The sequence below is a fragment of the Procambarus clarkii genome, chromosome 67, assembly GCF_040958095.1.
Source record: "Procambarus clarkii isolate CNS0578487 chromosome 67, FALCON_Pclarkii_2.0, whole genome shotgun sequence".
In the NCBI taxonomy this organism is placed as follows: Eukaryota; Metazoa; Arthropoda; class Malacostraca; order Decapoda; family Cambaridae; genus Procambarus; species Procambarus clarkii.
Genome location: NC_091216.1, coordinates 18,077,404 through 18,096,097, shown reverse-complemented (window position 1 = coordinate 18,096,097; position 18,694 = coordinate 18,077,404). Strand labels below are relative to the sequence as shown.

The window sequence follows — 18,694 nt, the reverse complement described above, 5'->3', positions numbered from 1 at the left end:
TTGGTGGGTTTGAGAGTTCATTCCATAGAGGCTGGCCCATTGTGTAGGGTGCCTCACCCACAGTAGTGCAAGGGTAATTGACTTCTCTGTAATGCTCTGAGGTTGGGAGCTTACAAGGGTTAATGGTTAAAGGTGCACTAGAGTTCAAATGCTTGTACTAATGGCATGTCAAGATTCAGGCTCAGGTAATTGAGCCTGCAGTTCTCTGAGGCAGCCAGCTGTGGTTTGTTTTGACTCGCCGATTCACAGACTATATATTAATGAGTAAACTAATATATAAATGCCACAGCTCCCTTCACCTCTCTGAGGGGATCAGGATCTGGCACTTTATACCCCCCATAGGCTAGAATTCTGCAACTGATAGCACTTAGTAGATGGCCTGTGTACAGGAGTTGTAGCTGATGTGTGGAAAAAACCTAACATAGTTCCAATCAACAAAAGTGGAAGCAGGAAAGACCCCCTCAATTATAGGCCTGTATCATTGACAAGTGTAATAGTCAAAATATTGGAAAAAAATAATTAAAACTAAATGGGTAGAACACCTGGAGAATAACGATATAATATCAGACAGATAGTATGGCTTTCGATCTGGAAGCTCCTGTATAACGAATTTACTCAGTTTCTATGATCGAGCCACAGAGATTTTACAGGAAAGAGATGGTTGGGTTGACTGCATCTATCTGGACCTAAAAAAGGTTTTTGATAGAGTTCCCACATAAGAGGTTGTTCTGGAAACTGGAACATATTGGAGGGGTGACAGGTAAGCTTCTAACATGGATGAAAAATTTCCTAACTGATAGAAAAATGAGGGCTGTAATCATAGGCAATGTATTGGATTGGAGGAATGTCACAAGTGGAGTACCCCAGGGTTCAGTTCTTGCACCGGTAATGTTCATTGTCTTCATAAACAATCTACCGGATAAAATACACAATTATATGAACATGTTTGCTGATGATGCTAAGATAATAGGGAAGATAAGAAACCTAGATGATTGTCATGCCCTTCAAGAAAACCTAGACAAAATAAGTATATGGAGCACCACTTGGCAAATGGAATTTAATGTGAATAAATGCATGTTATGGAATGTGGAATTGGAGAACATAAACTCCACACAACCTATAAATTATGTGTGAAATCTTTAAAGACTTCTGACAAAACAAGGGATCTAGGGTAGTTCTGGATAGAAAACTGTCACCTGAGGACCACATTAAGAACATTGTGCGAGGAGCCTATGTTACACTTTCTAACTTCAGAATTTCTTTTACATGGATGGAAAAATACTAAAGAAATTGTTCTCGACTTGTTAGACTAAAGCTGGAATATGCAGTAGTTGTATGGTGCCCATATCTTAAGAAGCACATCAACAAACTTGAAAAGGTGCAAAGACATGCCACTAAGTGGCTCCCAGAACTGGAGGACAAGAACTACGAGGAGAGGTTAGAGGCATTAAACATGCAAAAACTCGAAGACAGAAGAAAAGGAGGCAAAATGATCACTACGTTCAAAATAGTAACAGGAATCGATAAAATTGATAGGGAAGAATTCCCGAGGCCCGGAATCTCAAGAACAAGGGGTCATAGATTTAAACTAACGAAACAAAGCTGCCGGAGAAATATAAGAAAATTCACTTTTGTAAACAGAGAGTGGTAGACGGTTGGAACAAGTTGGTTGAGAAGGTGGTGGAGGCCAAAACCGTCAGTAATTTCAAAGTGTTATATGACAAAGAATGCTGGGGAGACGGGATACCACGAGCGTAGCTCTCATCCTGTAACTACATTTAGGTAATTACACTTGGGTAATTACCTATATCAAAGAAAGTAGCTTTAAGAAGCCACCAGGGCTCACCCAGAAATTGGCATTTCATTACATTCAATGCTTGTTTTATAGTAAATACATGTAACAAATGTTGGATATCAAAGAATTATTTTTCTGAAAGCATGTTCCGAGAAAACCCAGGTGTGGGCCCTGAAGTAGAAGTTATTTGGCATTTGTCACTGTATCCTTTATATGGTGTGTATTTATTTATTTATTTACAAAGTTAATCTTTTATGAATTATATATTTGTTTAGGTGTGTGCGGTACCGGTCGTTGTGTCAACAAACCTGGAGGCTTTGAATGTTACTGTCCATTTGGCAAGGTTGGACAACGCTGTGAACAGGACATCACAATCTATGAGCCAGCATTCGGAAATGAAGCTTATATTGCATACCCAACACCGAGAGCACTGAGACGGTTTTCTGTTGATCTGAACTTTAAACCTGAGGTATGTATTTTTTTTTTTTTTTATGAATGTGAAAGCTGCTTGCAGCATGTGTCATATAAAGTGTTAGATAATGAAAATATTGTATACAAACAATACACACTCACTCCCACATATATGAATAAGCACTTTTATACTTATTTTTGTTATGTGATATTAATTATTGTTTATTTATAGAATTTAGATGATGGTGTTTTAATGTACTGTGCACAAAAAGAAAGTGGTGAAGGAGATTTTACATCATTAGCAATCCGAAATAAGCGTTTAGAGTTCCGTTTCAATACCGGAAGTGGGACTGCAAATATTCAGAGTGATGCTCTTCAGGAAGGCCAGTGGATTGAGGTTAGTTTTGCTATTTTTATTGATGTAAAGTATTGAGCAGTTTTAAATTAATTTGTAACAATATATTTGCGTTGTACTTTTGCAGGGTTTTTCTTTTATTTCTGTGGGGAGCCCCTACGGCTCCATGGAGTTATTGAGCTAATGTGTGATATATTAGACCGGGGCATTAGTCTATGGAGTTCGACCAACCAGGGACCACGAGCCAGAACCTGGCCCTTTCAGAGAGGCCCTGGAAAAAAAAAACAGTGGTTGGGGTTTTACTTATCTGCAATCGACCAGGGTTAGGCACCCAGAGAGGTAGGCACAACAAAACAAACCCCACATGGGAAGAAAATAATAACTAAAAATGGAAAAGAGGTAGAACTCTCTCCAATCCCAAGGAAACAAGCAAACGTAACACTACACTGCCATGCCCCTCGTCTGTGCTGGCTACCCAGCACTCCAGTTTGCTAGCTAATGTGATCCGGGGTAGACGTTTTCTCTGGCCTCTATTTCCAAAGTGGTGTTTTACCTTCGTGGCGACCAATGCAGTGTTGTTGTGTGGTGGCGGCCAGGTGTTCATCATCAGTGCCGGGGCTGCATGCACTTAGGGAGCATCCTTTCCTAGACGCCCTGTGAGTACTGCCCTTGCGTGTTAGTGTTACCTTCCCTGGTACATTCAGGATAACCATTTCTGTAGGGGGCTTTTGCTGCTCGGCATTTACCCCTCCCTTGGGGCCAGCTGGGGATTCGTGGCCCTTGTTTATCCTTGTGTGGGAAGTGGTATCGTGTTGGTTGGGGCATCAAGGTGTTGTGCTGCCTGCCAACCTACACTGCGGCCAGTTTCTGTTTCCTCTGGGGACGTTGTACATTTGTGGGGGGGTTTTATTTTGTTTTTGTTTCTTGCCTGGTGGGGGTCTGCCTGATGTGGCTATAGTTTCACTTAAAATATTTTGATGGCCCTCTGCTAGGCCCCCCGAGATTATTCATGTCACAGGGGTTTCAGTGTTTTGAGCTCCCCCTTGTTAGCTATGGGTCTAAACCAGTTAGCAATAGTGTACCTTGCCCAGGCTTCCCATAGCAGTCAGCCTACTGGCCTTGGAAAACCCTGTTGGAGCTCGGTGGACCAATGGATGCGTATTCCAAGTTCCAGCTCTCCTTGTGTGGGTTCGAAGGTTGCTGTGTGCCCTTGTCTCAGGGTGACAGTCACCTGTTTTGCCTCCTTCATGCTGCCTGTGTGGTCAACAACACCTTTGACCCGGAGTCTTGCAAGTTGATTTCTCTCTTTGTTCTCCAGTACTATTCTGATGACATTTCTATTAGGGTACAGACAACATCTGCGTTGCATGCTAGGTTCAGGTTGCTGTAATACACTAGGTTGGTTTCCAACCCGGATGCCCTACGGCTGCCTCGCTTTGGTTATAGGGACCCAGACCTGGTGGCGTTCATCGGTTCTACTTTGGTTCAGTCCGTGCTAACTGGGCCTTCCCCTGTTGTTCATCCTGCATCTTCCTTCCTGCTTCTGGCTCCCAAGCATCTGAGAGTTTTGGAGTCGGAGCAGGGTTTAGTTGGTAATGAGACTCGGCCAGCGTCGGGGGCTGCCTCATTCGAGTAGGGAAAGGAGGCATTTGAGCCGGTTCCTCCTGCCGAGGCTTCTAGGTCCCACCAGCAGGCCCCCTTCTTTTCAGCCTTTCCCTTGGACTCTGCCGTTTCTTCAGGGGGTAGAGGGTATGGAGGACTGCTTTGCCCAGGTACTGGTTTGGGGGATCCCAGGGTTGGGAAGAAGTCGACCTGGAAGTCTTGGGCCGTCTTTGACTCCGCTTGGGTGTTAGTGCCCTCTTTGCAGGGCTTGTTATTGCAGGGGGGAGGGGTTTTCTTATTCCGCTTCCCTGAATGAGTATGATTTCGGTTCGGTTCCGGGCTCCCTTTGTTTCTCGGCCCCATCCTTCCAGAGGATTTCTGCCTCTCGTATCTCCATGCGGGAGGTTTGGAAGGCTCTTGCTGCATACCTCCTGCGAGACTCGGATTTCGCCTCCATTATTTTTGGATGACCACTCTCTCAGGTCCAGCTTCTGTTGGAGTTGGGTTCCTGGATGGTGTCCCTAGACCTCATGGATGCGTATTGGCACATTCCTATTCATCCTGGGTTCATGGATTGGTTAGGTTTTGTGGTGAGGTGTCAGGCTTACAGCTTTTGTTGACTTTTGGCTTGAATCTGGCACCTCACATATTCACGCATCTTACCCCGGGTTGTGGTGGCCCATCTGTGTATGCTAGGGGTTTGAGTCCTGGCCTATCTCAACGACTGGCTGGTGTGGGCTCCCAGTTGGTCCGCTTGTCTGCTCGCCAGGGATGTGGTTCTTTCCCAGCTTGCCAGGTTCTGGTTCTCAGGGCTGCTGTGTTTGGTAATATGTCTTGGGCTGATATTCGGTCGCGGGGGTTTTGGAGGTCGAACAGGTCCTGGCTGCCCATTATCGTGTTAATGTACCAGGCCCTCAGCGGTCTTGTGTCACCTTGGATCGGCAGTTGCAGAGAGTTGTCTCATCTTTGTTACGAGTTGTGCACTGCAGCCGCCTCCCGGGTAAGTCCCTAATATCCTGCTTTTTGAGTAGCTAGCTCCAGGGAGCTGACGAGGCTCTCCACAGAAAACCAGCGTTGAATGTAATGCAATGCCATTTTCTGTGTAGCACCCTCGGAGGCTCCCCCAGCACCCTCCCTCCCTCTGGTCGGTGGTTTTTGTTCCATTTAGTCATTCTCCGAACTAATGGTTCAGCTTGGTGGGCTGGAACCCCACCGAGTCGATGGCACACATAGAATGCTTCCAACCACAAGGGGGTTTCTATAAGCCATTGCTCCTCGTGCCTCTCTGAGGGGACCAAGTTCTGGCTTGTGGTCCTCAGTAAGTCTAAGAACTACATTCGCTTGACTGAGGCTATGGTCTAATATCTTCATATAATGCCGGATAGCTCCGGGGAGCCTCCGGGTCACACCCAGAAAATGGCGTTTCAATACATTCAATGCTAGTTTTTTAATTTGAATAATGTAGCATAGTTCCAAAATATGTAAGTTACTTGTAATAAGTCATTAAGTGCATCCTATATTTCATCCTAACACATTTTATGTTACAGGTTCGGGCAAACAGAACAGACCGCCTAGGTTCCTTGATGATTAATGATGGCCAGGTGTTGAATGGTGAATCTCCAGGATCAAATCGTGGACTTAATCTAGTTACCCCATTATTCATTGGAGGTGTAGATCGCTCTCGCATTGCTATATCACCTGAAGTAGGAGTCAAAAATGGATTCACAGGATGCGTTTCAGAGGTAACTAAACGTGTCTTGTGTTGCCCGTATAATTTTTACATTTTTCTTTGACAATTTTCTTTCTGAAAAGAAAATCATCATTTTGTAGTATTATGAGAATATTACTTATAAATACAATATATTTGAATTTAAAATTAAATTTCAGTTGAAATGTTGAATTAAAAAATATATTAAGCCAAGTAGTACCTTAACACATAATAATAATATTATGATTTACAATGAGAATAAGATTCTTTACAAGTAAGTCAAGAATTATATTTTAAAATATGAGGTAGGAACACATCTAACCATAAGAGGAAGGAACACATCTAACCATAAGAGGAGGCAGGAACCCTTCTAACCATAAGAGGAGGCAGGAACCCTTCTAACCATAAGGCAGGAACCCTTCTAACCATAAGGCAGGAACCCTTCTAACCATAAGAGGAGGCAGGAACCCTTCTAACCATAAGAGGAGGCAGGAACCCTTCTAACCATAAGAGGAGGCAGGAACCCTTCTAACCATAAGAGGAGGCAGGAATTCTTCTAACCTTAAGAGGAGGTAGGAATGCCATCTAACTATAAGAGGAGGCATGAATACCGTCTAACCATAAGAGGAGGCATGAATGCCATCTAACCATAAGAGGAGGCATGAATGCCATCTAACCATAAGAGGAGGCATGAATGCCATCTAACCATAAGAGGAGGCATGAATGCTGTCTAACCATAATAGGAGGCTGGAACACCATCTAACCATAAGAGGAGGCATGAATGCCGTCTAACCTTAAGAGGAGGCAGGAATGCCATCTAACCTTAAGAGAAGGCAGGAACACCATCTAACCGTAAGGGAAGGCAGGAACACCATCTAACCGTAAGGGAAGGCAGGAACACCATCTAACCGTAAGGGAAGGCAGGAACACCATCTAACCGTAAGGGAAGGCAGGAACACCATCTAACCGTAAGGGAAGGCAGGAACACCATCTAACCGTAAGGGAAGGCAGGAACACCATCTAACCGTAAGGGAAGGCAGGAACACCATCTAACCGTAAGGGAAGGCAGGAACACCATCTAACCGTAAGGGAAGGCAGGAACACCATCTAACCGTAAGGGAAGGCAGGAACACCATCTAACCGTAAGGGAAGGCAGGAACACCATCTAACCATAAGAGGAGGCATGAATGCCGTCTAACCATAAGAGGTGGCTGGAGCACCCTCTGCTCCATCTATCTATCGATGCCATCTAACCATAAGAGGAGGTATGAATGCCGTCTAACCATAAGAGGAGGTATGAATGCCGTCTAACCATAAAAGGAGACTGGAACACCATCTAACCATAAAAGGAGGCTGGAACACCATCTAACCATAAAAGGAGGCTGGAACACCATCTAACCATAAAAGGAGGCTGGAACACCATCTAACCATAAGAGGTGGCTGGAATGTCATCTAACCATATGAGGAGGCAGGAATGCCATCTAACCTTAAGAGGAGGCAGGAATGCCATCTAACCTTAAGAGGAGGCAGGAATGCCATCTAACAATAAGGGAAAAGCTGCATCTAACCATAAAATAGGAAGCTGGAACACCATAAGGTTTTAGTGGTTCTCCTTTCATCCCTCTTCCTTTCCCCTTCATCATTGCTCTTCAGTTTCAAAGCATGTTGTGCACCTGTTTCTTGGCTTCCTCTTGATCAGCATCTCGTGATGAACTCATGCTGTTGCCTCTGTATGATCTCATATTGTGTGGCACCTTACCTTGAGGTTACCTTGAGGTGCTTCCGGGGCTTAGCGTCCCCGCGGCCCGGTCGTCGACCAGGCCTCCTGGTTGCCGGACTGATCAACCAGGCTGTTGGACGCGGCTGCTCGCAGCCTGACGTACGAGTCACAGCCTGGTTGATCAGGTATCCTTTGGAGGTGCTTATCCAGTTCTCTCTTGAACACTGTGAGGGGTCAGCCAGTTATGCCCCTTATGTGTAGTGGAAGCGTGTTGAACAGTCTCGGACCTCTGATGTTGATAGAGTTCTCTCTCAGAGTACCAGTTGCACTTCTGTTTTTCAACGGGGGTATTCTGCACATCCTGCCATGTCTTCTGGTCTCATGTGATGTTATTTCTGTGTGCAGGTTTGGGACCAGCCCCTCTAATATTTTCCACGTGTAAATTATTATGTACCTCTCCCGCCTGCGCTCAAGGGAGTACAGTTTTAGGCTCTTTAGTCGGTCCCAATAGTTTAGATGTTTTACTGAGTGGATTCTAGCAGTAAAGGATCTCTGCACGCTCTCCAGGTCAGTAATTTCTCCAGCTTTGAAAGGTGCTGTCATTGTGCAGCAGTACTCCACTCTAAAGAGCACAAGCGTTTTGAAAAGTATCATCATCGGTATAGCATCTCATCGGTATAGCATCTCACCACCAGCGGCACTGGTGGAGCCGCTGCAGCTTGCGTTCAGGGTCAATACTACATTAACTCTGTTTTGAAGGCTGCCTTATGCTTTGCTTCATCTCTGGCCTGCTCATGCGCCACTTGAGCCTGTGCGCTCTTTGAACAGCGTTCTCACTTTTCTGTCTTCTTACTTTACTGTGAAATGAAGTGAGAATCACTGTACCCTTTGGTCCGTGATTCTATTGCCAAGGCCTTGTTTTTGGTTTCTCTTGCCTCTTGATAGTTCAGGTTGGGAAGCTTTATACTCTTCCCAAGAGGCGAGCTTTCTTTTCCTTTGCCTTGGTGAACATTTTGTTCACTTGCAGCCGACTCCTTTTTTGGCAAAGTACAACTCGGTTGACTTTCAGAGCGATCCTTTGGTTATTAGCACTTGGTTGGTTCAGCTGGGGGTGCATCATGTGCTGTGTCATGTGACGGCTCTTTGCCACTGCCTTTGTGCCACCAATTCTGCTTCATTAAATGTTATGGGTTGATTCTGTTTCCTTGGTTCCCTGCTCCAGGACTTGTTTCTCAGGTCATACATGGTATTAAGTCTAGCCTCCCTGCAATCTACCCTAGTGCCCATGATTACCTTACATTGTGGTGATTCCAAGATCCAAAATTTGCTTGGATGATTTGCTTGTTTATTTGTTTTCTTTTGGGGGGAGTTCTTTGGTTCTGTTCGGATGTAGGTTGCAATTTTCTCCAGGTAGAGGTTTGTATTGTTACACCTACCTTTCTGGGGGTATACCCCAATTGATGGCAGACATGATATACTCTAAATGTAGAGTGCTCATATGGCCATTGGTCCCTGCACCTCTGAGGGAGCCAGGATCTGGCTCGTTGTCCCCTGGTAGGCAGAATTCTTGTAACTAATGTTCCCAAACTAATATAGCACATATCAGTCTGGATAGCTTCAGGGAGCCGACGGGGCTCCCCACAGAAAAGGGCAAATTTCCTGAAATCCAAATTTTTGCACAAAATCAGATCAGGTCTGGAACGATATAATCTGGATTTTAGGCGTGCACTTGTATTCATTATGATGGGTAAGGCAATATCTAGCACAGTCAGCTCACAATCATTGAACCTGAGTCACATTTCTGGCCAAGGTGAGATGCCTTGTTATGTTTCCTCACACCTGAATCATCTATTCACCTAGCAGTGAATTGAGATACCTAGGTATTAAGCTACTGTTATGGAATAAACCTAGTGCAGGTTGGTCGATGATGGTTGGAAAAACATTTATAAAACAATTTAATTAAAATGTGCATACAGGGTATTTTAGTTTTTTGTGGCAGAAGTATGTGCTAACTTATAATTAATAACCAAGTATAAAATTGTCATAATTGATAATTGAGAGCTCAATGTTGTTTATTTTTCATGGTTAAGTAATAAGGTACAGAATTTTAAATTAACATTAATGTAACCTATGTCATTGCCTGTGACTAATAAACATCTTAACTAATTTTTTCTAGATAAAGTTGATGGACCAGGAAATACAATTGGCAGAAGCAATTGTTGATTCAGCAAACGTTGGTCAGTGTGGAGGATCATCAGTTTCTTCATGTAAGCAAAACCCATGTAGAAACAGTGGGCAGTGTGTTGATACTCCTTCTCTAACTCAAGGATATGTATGTGAATGCCAAGAAGGCTATAGGTAAGCCAATCTGATCATCAGTTAATCAACTGTTCACTAATTTGTTAAATAAATAAATGATAATTTCCTGTGTGCTTCACTGGTAGTAGCCAGTGAAGGTGGCTACTACCAGTGAAGCACTACATTCACTACACATGGGGAGTAAACTACTGTATAGTACCAGTACTTTCTTATACTTCTCTGACTCGTTCATGTTTCCAACTTCTACCTGTACTTCTTCACTCTATTTCCATTATATTCAATAGACTGTCCCTTTCTAATTTGTACCTATCTTTTGTTTTTTCTTTTATACATAAGTAGACAACTTCTGACTCCTGTTAGCTGGCTTAGGGCATTCAAGTCCCATAACTCAGGTTAAGATTTACCATTCTAGTTTCCCCTGGAACATGATCTACCAATCAGTTGACAACCAACTTCCCTATTATTGCTGGGCGAACAGGGGTAAATAGTTAAGGATTAGCAGCCAGTCAATCGTGGCTAGGAATGGCCAGGATTGATACTGGCTGGATTGATTCTGGATTGATCCCAATCCTCAAACCCAGGACTCAAACCTAGAACAAATCAAGGCCAGGACTCAAATCAATAGTGAGGCACAGGGCAAGTGTGCTACTCATCAGAGTAGTTAACAAAGGGAATGCATTAAGAAGTGATGTGGTGGAGGCAGACTCCATACACAGTTTCAAATGTATATTTGATAGCGCCCAATTTGCCTAGGAACCTGAACTTGAATTTACCTGGTACAACTGGAATGTACATCAGTTGATTAACGGTTGAGAGGCGGGACCAAAGAGCTGAAGCTCTACCCCCGCAAGCACAATGCAAAACTTGTATTCATTATGACGGGTAAGGCAATATCTAACACAGTTCCCTGACCTAGGAAAATGTGACAAGGTGGTTCGTCTGCTTGTGTCTTCCTTCAGATCATAAGCAGCAAACAGGCCAAGAGCAGAAGGCAATCCAAAACTGTGTGCCCCAAAGAAAACAAAAATCCCACTCCACCCTAACTTGGAACCGTAGACGCGTTGAAACCCATAAACTACCCAGGATAAGGCCCCTCAAAAGGAGGCAGCCTCAAGGGGCAGACACCTGAATTCCCATAGAAAAGAATCCAGATAGGACAGGGGCAATGCCAGCAACAGAGAAGCAACCCTATCCACAAGCAGTTGAGGTGAATAAGACTCGAGGCTAACATAAATGTGAGGCTAGAATAAACATGCATATGAAGATAAATAAAAGTGGAATAAACAAACATAGGCCTCTGCAGGACAAAGTACTAAAGGATAGCCAACGCTTGGCTGAAAGTGAAGTCCGGAAGGGAAAATGGGGCACAAGGAGCTCCAACCAAAGCTGTACCAGGTGCATGACTGAGGTGGCTAGCTGACAAGAGCTCCAGATTGCCATGACAACAATCTGTTTGTGGGGAAGTGTAATTAGCAGTTGGAACGGCTGCCAGGTGTGTACAGAATTTGTCAGGGTTCTCAGTGTTTTTCCATGCAGTTGCCTCTTTGGGGACATTATACCCTTTTGGTGGTTTTCCCTTTTCCTGGGTTGAGTTAGCAACCTCAGATTTCCTTGCCTCTTTTGAGTGGACCAGATTGTGCAGTGGTGCTCATGACTCACAAGCACCTGGTGGGATATATTGGATTTGGAGCGAATCAAGTGTGTATCTCTTAGAGCAACAAAGAGACCCACTAGAAAGAGAAGTTTCATTATTCAATACATTATTCAAGTCATTATGCATATGTATGTATGTAATGGATGTATGTATAATTTTTCTGTGGGGAGCCCCTACGGCTCCCTGGAGCTTATCGGGCTAATGTATGTTATAATAGACCGGGACATTAGCAATGGAGTTCAGACCTACTAGGGTCCAGCACCAGAACCTGGCTCCTTCAGAGAGGTTGCAGGGAGCAATGGCCCTGGAAACCTCCCCTGTGATTGGGGTTTTTTCTTTTCTGCCATCGACCGGGGTTAAGCACCCAGAAAGGTAGGCATAACAAAGCAAACCCCACATGGTAAGAAACTAACAACATAAACTGAACAGAGAGGTAGAATTCCCTACAATCCAAAGGAAACAAGCAAACATAACACACTACTGCCTCACCGCGTGTCCGGGGGAGGCCCCAGACCTCACCGCATCGGCTACACAGCACTCTGGTTCATAAGCTAATGTCAACCGGGACAGACGCTTCTCTGGCCTCAGTTTCCTAGGCGGTGTTTGCCTTCGTAGCGCTCACTGCTATGTTTTTGTGTTGAGGGAGCTGCGCAGACAGCTGCGCAGCGACGTGTGACATCATGATTGTTTGCTTGTTTCTTTTAGGGGAGATCTATCCACCTGTTCGGCTTGTGGCAGCAATTTTCACCAGAATGGGATTTGTTTTGGGACGCTTACCTTTCTGGGTGCCTGACCCGGTCGATGGCAGACATAAAATGCTTCCAACCACACGGGGGTTTCTATAGGCCATTGCTTCCCTTGCCTCTCTGAGGGGGGCCAGGTTCTGGCTGTGGTCCCCAGTAGGGCCACAGAACTCCATACACATGACTGATGCCAAAGTCTGACATTAGCATATCAGCCTGTATAAGCTCCAGGGAGCCTCCGGGTCTCGCCCAGAAAATGGCGTTTCATTACATTCAACGCTGGTTTTTAGCAAGAAGTAGTTAATGACTGGCACTTGTATGCAATAAATTAATAAATACTAGACACTGTTAATTTAATAGAATAAAATTCCATATTAAGATAAATTCTTACCAGTTCTTTTATATCTAACAGTGGTCACAACTGTGAGATTGTACCTGGAGTGTGCAACCTTGCTCATCCGTGCCAGAATGATGGTGCCTGCATTGGTTCTGGCAACAATTATACATGCCAATGTCCACTGGGATTCACTGGAAGTCACTGTGAACGCAGTATGTAGATTTAAATTTATTCTATTGTTTATAATTCATATATTACATATAATCTTGATAATGGTAATATGCATTTCTTAGAGATGATTCAAGTGTAGATTCACTTTAGGAGTATGTAGAGAATAGTAAGGATAGTTTGGATGCCTCTGCAGAATACTTTTGTTCAATCAGGTACTGTACAGACTTACTTGAATTGTGCCGTATAATATCTGCATACAGTATTTTGGCTATGTTGCCTCTTAACTTTTTAAGCCCAACATTATTAAATTTCAGAGATAGTGTATATATACAGTATTTATGTAAGCTAGCACAATTACTGTAAATTGAAAATACATCTTTATTTCCAAATGTATGAGACAAATTTTATTTTATGTGAGATTTAAGAATAATATTAATCCTCAACATTATACATTTACTTTATAAAAAAATACATCATGCCCAAAAGAAAAAAAATTATTTACATAGTAGTATAATAGTGCTTAACTATCATTGCCAACATATTGACTACAGGGAATGAGACCTGGCTCCTTGTGCATTGCTTCCTGGCCTTTTATTTAAAAAATATACAGGATTATAAGATGATGTATAGCGGTTCTATATAGATCACTAAGGGGGAAGGATTTCTGTGACAGGGAAGTAGTGCAGGTTCTTTAGCCTAAGTAATTAACAAATGGTGAGAGTGATTGAATGTGTATTTAAACCATCCCACAAAATATTACCGCGCTCTGCACCCTTGGAAGGAAAACAAGATATTTTGAAATGATGGTATTCTTCTGGGCCATTGTAGTAACTAGAGCCTCTCAAGTAAGTCCTGATTCCTACCTGAACCACAAGATAAAACTCTGGGGAGCTACCAAGGTGCTGCTCTGATATATTTTGTTTCATTCGATGCTATATTTTTGCATAGGAAATCATCTTTGATTTGTGATATGTTTTAGTAAGGCTGGGGGTGACCTTATTTTTTGGTAAATTAAGAGTATATTATACCCATTTGAGAGTTGACATGAGTAACTAAATAGTCATTTCCTTACATTGTAAATATTGCTAGCATTGTAAATAATATACAGTGCACTGAAAAAGCAGTTATCTTAATACAGTACTGCATTGATCCCTGTATGAGATGGTATTAATTTTGACACCAGGTGAGATAGTGACATATGTATATCTTTAAAGTTACTTTGATAGCAAGTTCACTAATTTAGGATAGCCCACATTTGCTAAATGATTCTTGTTTTCCCAGTAGGATGTTATGGGTTATGTTATCAAGTACTTTAGAGAGAACCAGAAATATCTAGTTGAAAATATAATTCTTCACATGCTTTTCAACACAGTTGGAATCAGAGGTATAGTAGTTCCAAAAAATAATGTGTACTCATTACAAAACCTTATTGGTATACTCTTTACATCATTCTGTTCATGTCCTAAAATATGTTAGCCTGGGGGGATACCTTTTATAACTGTCATCATGTATTTAATTTCATTGTGTTGGGGGACAGGCAGCCAGAGTGTATTTATACTAGCTAGGCTTATATCGAGGTCCCCCCCAGGATGCAACCTTATAACAAGCTGACTAACTCCTGGGTTCCTACTTACTGTTAGGTGAACAGGGGCATTAGATAATAGCAAATGTGCCCAACCATTTCTGTCTCACCTGGGATTTGAATCCAGAATTCTCAATTGTGAGTAGAGAACAAACCTGACTGTACTACTGGAACCCCTTGTAGTACCATATTTGAACCATATCTAGTTTGATAAAGGCAATCATCTCATAAACTGGATAATGTATTACACACAGAAATCACAATAGCATGATGCATCAAATGAACAAATGAAACTTGTTCATTTGATGCATCACACTATTGTGATATGTGTGTGTAATGAAGTAAGGGCGAAGAGATAGAATAGCTTATTGACAGAGCTCGGGTGCATGGGGGGAATTGTGTAAAACCCTGGTTTGTGTCTCAGAGAGACGGCAGGATCCGTGGTAGGTCAAGTTGATTTCCCGGTTGCAATTCTTTTGACCATGTCGCAGCTCAGTCAATTAAGGGGCATGTGTGATCCTCTCGGACATAGGTTTGAATCCTCGTCATGCCCCTTGTGGATTTGTTCATTGGATAATGTATGCTGTAGTGAATGCATTATTCATTATTATAATGTAATCTAAATTGTATATTTTTTTACCCAAATTAGCTGTTGAAATTGAAGGTTCAGCATCATTCTTGGGCAATTCATGGGTCGAGTTTGATCAGTCACTGTTGCCTGAAGATGGTGCTGCCACTCAGAAAGCCTTGTTTGAGTTCTCCACACTTAAGTCTGATGGTCTTCTCTTCTGGTATGGTCAAGAATCTAATGTATCTGGGCAAGGACAGGACTACATAAGTGTTGCAAGTAAGTTGTTTGCTTCATTTCTAAATTATACATCAGTTGCTTAATTCATATTACAGCTAAGTTTTGTATTTCAGACCCTATTTTTTTGGTTACATAGCCTCTCCGTAGCCTCGTATAGTAGCTATGGTGGTATCTTGTCTGGTTCTCCTGCCTTTATTATGTTAAATTCCATCAAGTGCCCCCTTTTTACTTGTTTCTCAGAGACTACGATTTTGCTTGCTGTACTTTCTTTCCATCTTTCATTATCCAAATTTGGTCATAACTGATTGTCCTAAAGACCTGGAACCTCATAGCAATTTCCTCACAGGCCACCTTGCCATTCTAAAGATATTTCCACCTCTTAGATCTCTGAAGTGATTTACACTTGAAGGGTCAAGTTTGAATGAACTAGTTGTAAAGAATGGGGGAAAAATGACCTATATATTTTGCTGTCTCTGTTTCTTAAGTTTTATTAAATATTATTTCCCTTCATATTTTTTTCACTGTTTAGTAAATTTGGTGTACAAGAGGTTGTTAAATTGTAAGTCTTTAAAGGTGGTGGTAAGAGTGTTGAATAACACTTGCTACCATCATTCCTCATGCATTCATTTCTGTTTCAGTTAAAAATGGTTATGTGGAGTTAAGCTACGAATTGGGAGCAGGTCCAGCTTTGATTCGGTCATTAAGTCGTGTAGATAATGGAGACCGGCATACTTTGATAATCAAACGAACAGAAAGGGAGGGAACATTGAAATTAGATCGATCTCCAGCAGTGGCTGGACAAAGCCCTGGTTTAATGTATGCGCTCAATGCAAAGGGCAATATATATATTGGTGAGTATTTTTAAATGTTAATGAAGCAAAGCATTAATATAACTTCATGTATAGGTTGTCATGTAATTAAATTAAATCAGTAAATTTTGAATTGATGGGAATGAAAAATTTTCTTTTTAACAGGAGGAGTGCCAGACTTACCTTTGATGACTGGTGGAGCTCATACAAGTGGTTTTTATGGTTGTATCCATAGATTAATTATTGGTGAAGAAAAAATTACAAACTTTATGAATTTAGCTGTCTCAGGTGTTAATGTCAACCCTTGTCCAAGGTAAGCCATACATTTGTTACAATTTAATGTTTAGTTTTAATTTGCATTGGAGTCTTTCCTTTATCTTGGATTATTTAATGTATCATACAGACAGTATTTGCTTAAATTTTTAGTTGGCTATAGCATGATTAATAAATTTATTTGTTGTCTCGATCGTTAAGCATGTGCCTGACAGAATGAGTAAGCCACCATGATATAGTTGTAATAATTTACCCAATGCTAGTTTGATAACATGTATATTAGTAAAAGCATAAAATACCATAAATCATCAGAAATGCCATTCTAAGTGAAATAAATACCTGTATTGCCTTGTAATATAATCGATCAACATTGACTAACCAAATGATTAGGTACACAGCGTGTAATCTTCAGCTTCTTTGCATTATTTAGTTTAAACCTATATATCCAGTTATGCTGATGGCACACTGGGATAGGTTTCATATATTAGAAACGACACAATATTTAATACAAAATTTTTAACATTTTGCAGAATGTTCACTTAAATATAACTTACTAAATCTGGACTTATGAGATGTAATGAGAATAATAATACTGCATTACATGTGTAAAGTTGACTGTGAAAGGAGAGCCGTGGACAGGGTGAGGGTTGGTTAGGAGAATATTTAAGAAGGGTTATACTGCTAAAGCATTTTGCTGCTGGAAATAGGAAAACAATATGATACTGAATGTACTGTACTGTAACTCATAAATTGATACAGTTCAAATTTAGAGGTAATTACTGGTTTATTAAGAATTATTTAAATAATTCACATAGGTAATGCTTAAACCTATGCAAAAATTAAGAGCAATTCTGAATAAAATAATTTGAGATACCTCGTTAAAGGTCTCAAGTGCTATTCTTAGATTGGATTAGCAACCATATTTCCTTAAATATTGGTTTAGTCATGTTAACAAGAAATACGGCTTTGAGAGTACTGTGTATCGAAAGTTGTAGTTATTGTCTTATTTGGCTGCTTCTTGAGGGTCTTCTGGGTCCAGAGGATCGTGACACCATGGACAGGTTAACTTTCTGCACTGGAGAACATTCCATGAGGTTTGATCCAAACCTTCCACTGTTGAGATCAAACCAAACCTAACCTAACTGAGAAAAAACACAGAAAACATAAAAAAAATAGAAAAACACTAAAACTAAGAGAATTAAAATTGGGCAAAAACAAATGAAAACAAAAAAAATAAAAAATTCCCACATTGGAAAACGCATCCAAATCGATGGATACCCGAAAAAGAAACGCAACCAAAACTAACCCAAATCATAATTAATTCATTGGAAACCACATCCAAATTAACAGAAAGAAACACATAAAGTAATAACAAAACAAAGAAAACCTAAGGGAAAACACCACCAAATCAATATAAAACAGAAGTCACTCATCAAACACACATTTAAAACCCAGCAATTGGAACCCCACCCAAAAAAAACAGCAACAGTGAAAGAAGCTCACTGTTGCTCCCTATGGTAAGAATATGATTGGAAGATGCAGAAAACAAGAACAGTAGAACTATGTAAACATGAGCCAAACTCACCTGTGCTGCAGAGTAGTGATTGAGGAAGGCTGAAGGTTAAGAAGTGGTGAGCAACATTCATGAGAGTCCTATACAGGCACAAAGTTTCTGATCAAAAAATGTGGTTGATGAAGGTATTCTATACTGCACACTGACAGGTTAGACAGAAAATTTTCTTCAGATACCAAGCCACGAAGGACTGGTCAAACTCGACTTCTGATACTAAAGCATTGTCACATTGCCTAGGAAATGTGGCAGTTCCACTCAAAGATGCTCCTTGCATCTTTGAGTGGAAAAACATAGCAAGGTTACTTCATTTTCAAACACAAAAGTAACCCCACCTTTATGTATGAATTAGTCTGAGGCAATTAGCATACATGGGAGATAGACATATTACAAGATAACCCATTGAAGAAACCTAAAATGGCTAAAGAGCAGGCCAACATGAAGTTGCAATCACCACCCAGCTGCCACCAGAAGAGCTGGTTTTCTATGTAGCAGCTGGAGTGGGAAGATGGAACATCACAAACATAGTTCATCCTGTAACTATTTTACTTAGGTAATTTCATGAAAAAAGCAGCATGTGCCAACTGCACAAAAGATACGTTTCAAAAGATGAACAAAATGCATACATTTTGCCAGTCCCTGCCTGCCCAACTGCTACAGGATCCAGTTAGGAAGTATATACCTGTATATACTTTGGTTGTGATGATAGTTCAATGAGGTAACTAGCAGCTAGTGAGATGACAGAGGGCTTTAAAGGGCCTAAAGATTTATGACTGAACCCTCTAATGGTCAACCAGACTGAGCTAAATGATCTCTAGTGCTACTCTAACACCACCA

At 41.6% G+C, this 18,694-nt stretch overlaps 1 protein-coding gene across 8 annotated transcripts in view; it reads left to right on the top strand.

Annotated features, from left to right (window-relative positions):
• The window catches only part of LOC123767760 (terribly reduced optic lobes), a 354,074-nt gene that overhangs the window by 308,806 nt on the left and 26,574 nt on the right, over positions 1-18,694 (top strand). For all 8 annotated transcript variants that reach the window (XM_069310630.1, XM_069310627.1, XM_069310626.1 and 5 more), the window contains 8 exons: positions 2,071-2,264; positions 2,439-2,603; positions 5,711-5,905; positions 9,768-9,949; positions 12,720-12,856; positions 15,047-15,244; positions 15,844-16,056; positions 16,180-16,327. In XM_069310630.1, the coding sequence (XP_069166731.1) occupies positions 2,071-2,264; positions 2,439-2,603; positions 5,711-5,905; positions 9,768-9,949; positions 12,720-12,856; positions 15,047-15,244; positions 15,844-16,056; positions 16,180-16,327 (1,432 nt within the window). The remainder of the gene's footprint in view (positions 1-2,070; positions 2,265-2,438; positions 2,604-5,710; positions 5,906-9,767; positions 9,950-12,719; positions 12,857-15,046; positions 15,245-15,843; positions 16,057-16,179; positions 16,328-18,694) is intronic.